Source organism: Cervus elaphus, chromosome 21 (genome assembly GCF_910594005.1).
Source record: "Cervus elaphus chromosome 21, mCerEla1.1, whole genome shotgun sequence".
NCBI classification, from domain to species: domain Eukaryota; kingdom Metazoa; phylum Chordata; class Mammalia; order Artiodactyla; family Cervidae; genus Cervus; species Cervus elaphus.
In genome coordinates this window covers 81,055,500-81,062,453 of record NC_057835.1, presented here as the reverse complement: position 1 = coordinate 81,062,453, position 6,954 = coordinate 81,055,500, and the positions used below count along the sequence as shown (strand labels likewise).

At 40.3% G+C, this 6,954-nt stretch overlaps 1 protein-coding gene across 1 annotated transcript; it reads right to left on the bottom strand.

The window, feature by feature from the left end:
- Nucleotides 1–661: 661 nt before the first annotated feature.
- SLC10A5 (solute carrier family 10 member 5) lies at nt 662–6,294 on the bottom strand. Its single transcript, XM_043879329.1, has one exon. The coding sequence runs from the start codon at nt 5,305–5,307 to the stop codon at nt 3,991–3,993; it is 1,317 nt and encodes a 438-aa protein (XP_043735264.1). The 5' UTR covers nt 5,308–6,294; the 3' UTR covers nt 662–3,990.
- Nucleotides 6,295–6,954: the final 660 nt, after the last annotated feature.

Here is a 6,954-nt window from a genome sequence, read left to right as displayed (position 1 = left end):
TTGTTCCGAACCCTCGATTGTGTACTGCTGTGCCAGAGTGCTTGGGGGTTACGGAGGGCTCAGCTTCCACTGCCTCAGGACAGAATCTGCTCCCTGGCATGGTGTCCAGGTCACCACTACAGGTTTCCCTAATAAGGAGATCCCTCTTAGGGCTATTGATACCTTTTCCTACTAGCTGATTTCCATCCATGAGAACCTGGAGGAGAGGTGAGATCCAGTGCCGCTGACACCTGCCGAGACCTGAGTGTTCGTGGAGAGGTGCTGGGAAGGATGGCCTCTGTCAAGCGGAGCGCTCAGTCGTCACCTGCCTGAGTGATGGGCGTCCAGCTGCACTCTATTTGCGTAGTCGAGAGTGACCTTCATCGTGATTCCTCCCCAGTCCTGGCTATCTTGCTAACTCTATTTAGTCTCCGGAGTGGATTTCTTTTAAATGGACTCTCCTCTCTCTCTCTCACACACACACAGAGAGAATCTGATTCTACATACCAAGATTTTCTTAATAATTAATTGTTTAGTGGACTTTGATTAAAAATGACAAGAATTTATAAACACACAATGGGGGTCTTCATGAGTGGAATCTTCAGGATACCTAACAAGGTTTTATGTTTTGACATAACATAGGCTGAAATTTCTGATAGAGTCTTTAGTTGTGAAAAAAAATATATATATATATCATAGAATCATCTCTATTAAAAATTGGATTGAAACTTTTCTTAAACACGACTTACCCCTTTACCCCTGGATCTTTTGTCTAACCAATCATGGCTGTGTGAAATGTGTGAAAAGAAAATCAAGATGGAGCTGGTAGTTAGGATGCCATCGAGGAAGTGTGATTTATGTCTCAGCCCAAACACACCTTAATATCTTAACACAAGCACCCAGAACATCTACCCAGTGCTCCAGAAACTCAAGATATTATCGAGCCCTTAACCTAAAATGACAAACGACAGCCTGTCCCCTAAGGACAATTATTTCCTTTCTTTAATCAAGGTCAGTCAAAATTCGTGAGCATCCTTATAACTGGCACCTGTACAAGCTCCTGACTCTTTCTCCCCTGTGATACTCTTTCAGGTTTACCCGAACCTGTGTCTCTTGAACTGCAGTTATGAAAACCTCAAATAAAGCTCTTTGTTCTCTGTAGCCTTGATACTGATTATTGCTGGACAAGTTGTTGGTCTGAACTCAAGCAATTAGGTAGCCTGCTTTATGTCTCTCATTCTTAAAGAACAAATAAGGAGCTTGAATAACTTCATCCCCATCTAAATTAGACAAGCTTTCTCAGGTAAAATTTCAATATGATATATCTGTAAGATGAATGAAATACATTCCAAGTTCCATTCATACACATTTGTCTGCTTTTAAGTGCAAGATCAAACATGCATAGAGTAACCATAATAATTACAGAGTTTACTGTATGTTAGGTGTTATTCTGAGAATCTTACTAATGTTAACTCATTTACTCCTCACGAAAATACCATTAGGTATGTATTATCATTATCCCCACTTTCCACATCAATTTAGGCACAGAGAGACTAAGTAACTTGACCAATGTCACCCAGTTGGTGACAGAGCTGGAAATGAAGCCCCAGGCACAACCTGGCCTCTGAGTATATGATATTGACTTTTATAGACATTAATGATTAATTAACTCAATGTTTTCTGAGCACTAACTTGATTAAAGGCATTGGTTAAAAAGTACAAGGAATTCAAAGAATAACATGTGGTCTCCGCCTTCAAGAAACTCGTACTTTGGTTTTTGCCTCCAGGAGAAAGCAGCTGCTGTGGGTGGTTATTACTGTCAACCTGAATCCATCACCGTCTGTGGTGTCAGTGACCCAGAGTTTCATGCCAGAATTACAGGCGTAGGAGTTGAGCAATATTTTAGACTTCAATTGAATCTCTTCCTTTTACAAATCTGAAAACTGAACTGCAGAGAAATGTCTTGTTTGAAGCCACAAGGTTAAGGATAAAGTACAACTAGAAAGGCGATTTCTTGTCTCCTGATCAGTAAAATATGTTCATGAAAATGTGCAAAAGTCAAATGTATGCAAGCTTAATTATAATTTAATGCCTTGAGATTTCTGTTTTAATAGAGTCAACAGTAAAGTGTTTCATGTAGGCAATTATCATTTTATAAAATGAATAATAACCATCCATCACCATGCCAAACCAGGGCTTTGATAAATCTTGGTATTCAAATACTGAATACAAATAAAATAAGAAAAAAAGAACTATGGTTGTCTTGTCAGTTGGCAAACTGAACAAAAGTTCCCTAATACTGTAGTAAGATGGTGAATGACACTGATAGGAAAATGTTCAAAGTTTTAGCCTCCACACTAAAGTTATCAGATTGGTATTTCAAAACAGTAGTAGGTACACAAGGGTCAAAAGTTTGAAGTGTAGTAAAATAATTATAGCAGCTCACACTTGAGGAGCATGTACCCTGTTCTAAGTACACTGTCCATAAGATCTCAGTTAACTCCTATGACAATCTGATGGCATTTACACTATTATCTCCATTTTTTAGATGAGGAAATGGTACTACAGGGTGATTAAGTAATTTGCCTACAACTACAGGCCTGTGAAATGTGGGAAGCAGATTTATTTAGAGTGGTATTTCTCTTTCTTGATGCCCACACTCTCTTTGGAAAAAAGTGAAAACTGAAACTAGATACTAGAAATTGCCTTTGAAAAACTCAATGTTAGTATAAAAACAAGCATACTGTTCATTTGGGCCCTAGTCTGTGCTTCAACACTTTATCTGAATCAGCACATAGGAAATGTGCTAGACATTATGTATCAAAATAAATATTGTTTCCATTATCATATTCTACTGTTTATATTATACTGTTTATGCTATTATATTATACAAACTTATTATATTGTATTGTTTACACGTTATGTTTATAAAATGCATGTTCAAAGACTTATAGCAAAATAGGGAGAATACAATAGGAACACAAAGAACTGTAATGCAAGCCAGACTGGCTAAATACTATGAATGTAAAAAACTGTGATGAGAATTTAGAGGAAACTTCAATTCCTGGTAGCTAACAGGGATTAGTTAAAGCTTGTGTTTGAGCCAGGTCTATGAGAATGGTCAAAATTTAGACAGAGATGATATGGGCCCCTCAGGTTGCAGGGACAATGTGAACAAAGGGCACAGTCATGAGTGACCCAGTTATCTGCTGACTGGAACAAAGCCTGTGTGTAAAAAGTGGGAGAGGAGATAAAACCGGAAAGCTAAAGTCAGCAGAGAGTAGGAAATACCTCACTAGGAATACAGACTTTATTCAAGAGGTGACAAGGCTTTGCAGCAGGGAAAGCACATGATCAAAGTTAAGTTTTAGGAACATTAATCTGCCAGTGATTGGAGAGTAGACAGAGAGGCCAAAAGCTGGGGAAGAAAGGTTTAGGGAGGCAGAGATCTAGGGCAGAACCAAAGTGGGACTGAGAGTGGAGAGGAGACCGATAGAGAGGTATTACAGGAGATTGTCTGTAGGAAACAGTTCTACTGCAATGAAGGAAAGAGGAGGGGAGAATGGAGAAGAGTGGGGAGAGAGGACCCCATGCTCCAGGGCAAACGGCAGCATCTCCGGTGGAGACGACGGGAGGGACACCAAGGAGACCAGAGATGCTGCATTTAAGACAGACTGGTCTCAAATAGGAATTTACATGTCCCTTCACTGTGTGAGTGGTTACCAAACGCCTATTGTGGAAGGGCAGCCCTCCTGTAAATACTTGGGATATATCATAATAAGGTATTATATTCCAATCCAATGCTATAGTAGTCTCCTTCTTCTGAATTCCTGCACATTTAACAGTCTGGACTGTCCACTGGGTATTAGGCACATATGACTGTATTTCTCCCCTAATGTCAAGTTATCAATCAGATCATAAGTGAGTTGAGAGCAGGAATCATCTCAGATATTCTTCACATCTCACACAGTAACTCATTCAGAGTAGGAAAATTCAGGAAAGCTTTAACCGTTAGACTGGGGGATTTTTCACTCTTTTTTCTTCGATGTTAAGGATGCATCTTTTCTTAGCCTTGTAGAACAGAAGGATCAGTAACATTTCACATCCAGAGCACATGGCCACAGTAAACGGAGCCACAGAAGCTGAGTCTGCATCAGACTGGGGAAAGGAGAGCTGAATGATGGCAAGCGCTAAGAAACTATTCAGGACCCCACCTTCAATAGCGACAGTTTTACAAACAGGAAGAGGCAGCATAGAAATTTTAGCGAAAAAGTACCCGAACAACAAACCCAAAGCAGGAACTAAGACACCCAACAGAAGCACCTCGAGGTTCACTGTTTTCAGAAACACCGATCCCATGCTGAAAGTCAAATAAATCCCTATAAACATTAAAATAAAACTCAGAGGTCTGATGATCCTCTCCAAGAAGTTGGCTTTGTTAGGCAGTCTACGCTTGATGGCTATTCCCACTGACATTGGTGCGAGGATGAAGAGGAGGGTTGACATAATTCTAGAAATAGGAATATGCAGTGTACCTGATAACCCTAAGATTCTACTGTATATGTACGAATTGGTAGGCATCGTTACCAGGGCCAGAAACGTTGATGTGCAAGTCATGAGGATGGCCAAAGTGACATCTCCTTCTAGAAGCAGAGCAAAGAGGTAGCCCCCACCACCACCTGGGCACGTGCAAGTGACTATAAATCCAAAAGCCTGTGCCTCAGGCAAGGCCAAAATCTGTGTCAGAAGGAATCCGCAAAATGGCATAAGAAAAAACTGTATAACCGCCCCAAGAACTACTGGCAAAGGTCTCTTCCACACTGTTTCAAACACCTGGAACTCAATCTTGCAACCAAACGCACATTTATTTAACAGTATCATTGGCAGAAAAAGCATTAGGATGTTTCTGTCAATGAGGTTTGATGCCGGGAAAGGACTGTCTTGTCTCTGTTTGAGCACTCTGACTCGGACATTCTTTATCTCTTCAATGAGGCTTTCGCGCCTACCTTCCAAATCCCACAGCTGAACGGTCAGATTTGTCTCTCCGTCTCCATCTGTCACCAGATTTATGGTAAAGCTGGTCACGTCCGACAAGGTCTTGGTCACATTCACCACTTGGAGCATTTTATCATCTTCCAGTTGCACGAGGAGGTAGCTGGAGTTTGGCTGTTTATCTCTGTAACTTGACCTTACAACAACGGTTTCTTCCGACTTTGTGAAAAACAGTACTTCAGTCTTTTCTATGTTCAGCAAACTGAGAAAGGGTTTCCTGGCTTCTCCAAGAGTCACGGATGACAAAAGCAGGACAATAAAAAGTTTTCTAATCATTTTAAAAGTTTAAAAGAAATCAGGTACACAAAACTAGTTAAACCGAAGAACATTCTTAGTACAGGTGTTCCACTGATGGTCTGAAGTTAGGTAACAGTTGTTTCCGCTGGATCAAAGTTCAGTAGGAGGGACTATTGTACTATTCAAACAAGTACAGAGCTGTCTAAGGAGTGACACAACCGGTTTAACCCAGTTACGAAACGTAAAAGGCACAGCATTTAACAGGTTCAATTTATCACCATCGAAACCTAAGCTCTTTCCCCCGCTTCCTCATTTCTGCCACTGGAAAAACAGCCTCCCACCTACCTGAATTTAACACCTTAGTGCCATTGTCTTTGAGTTCTGTTCCCTTCTATGCTAAAAGCAGACAGGATCCAAAAATTTAAATAGATGTTGAGGAGGCCTAAAGTTGAGTACTGTTATTTTATTCATTCAGGTCAAAATCAAATAAAAATTTACTAAACGCATGTGATGGAGGCCTGGGCTAGGAGCAGGGTACACCACAGTAATCAAGCCAGATGACTCTTTTCTCCTGGAGCTTAGTCCTGGAGGCTCTTTATCATCACTTAGGAAACTGCGGAGCCCATAAACTGGCCTTGCAGCAACCTTAGGCTAATAAGTTTTCCCACAACTCTAAACAGTGATCAAATCAGTTAGGCAAAAACTGAAAGTGTCTGTGGTGTCCTTAGGTAGAAAAACAACTTCCTGGGTGGTGACCAGACAGCTTGGCAACCTAGAGAAAGCACACAGCCGTACCCACGGCCAAAGAAACAGTGTGGTTAGCGGCCACTGCTGCTGGACACTCGGACTCTGACCCGATGGGGCAATGGAGGCCACGGGGACTAATTCTGAACTCTTCTTCCTTCCTTGTAACACTATTCCTTATTCACAGTTAGGGGCAAAGATATTCAATTGACCCAACTTAGATCATATGCTTGAGGACTGCCAGAAATAAGGAAAAGTATCAGGCTTTTTGGACTTCAATCCATAGACTCACAAATGCTTTCCATTTCCCAGAGAAGAGGAAGGGCTTGTGATGCTAAGCAGGAAAAAAAAAGACAAAACAACAAAAAACCCATTATAGTCATTTACTGCCAAGCCTACAGGTCTAGTAGTCTCTGATGATACAACCATTTCAGCAGACCCTTCACGATACTGTGTCTCATCCAACAATGACAGTTATGTATTGACTATTTCAGATCATAAAATGTTTGCTCTTCAAAAACTGTCCAAGCAATTTTTATTGGACATTTTTACAAGTTTTTGAAAATTTGATTTATGTATGTTAATATTTCAAATGCAATACATTATAGTTCATAAATTTTATTTCCATGTATCACAATAAGAAAAACAAGATACAGTGTACTAATACTGAAAATAGCAGCTGAAACTGTTTCTGTGATATCTCAATTAAATTCTCAGGGAACTTCCCTGGTTTAAAAAGACAAGAACAAACAGGAAGAACTTGAAACCAAAGCTACCTTTATGTTATGTGATCAAATATCTTAATTCACAATTACTGTCTCCCAGGTCAACGAGGTGTGAAATGTAAATTTTACTTTCCTCAGATCCTTCCATCTGCAGCCTCTCCCCTTCTCCTTAAAACTATCCAGAATAAAATCTGACAAAGCTGGGGAAAATCTAGTA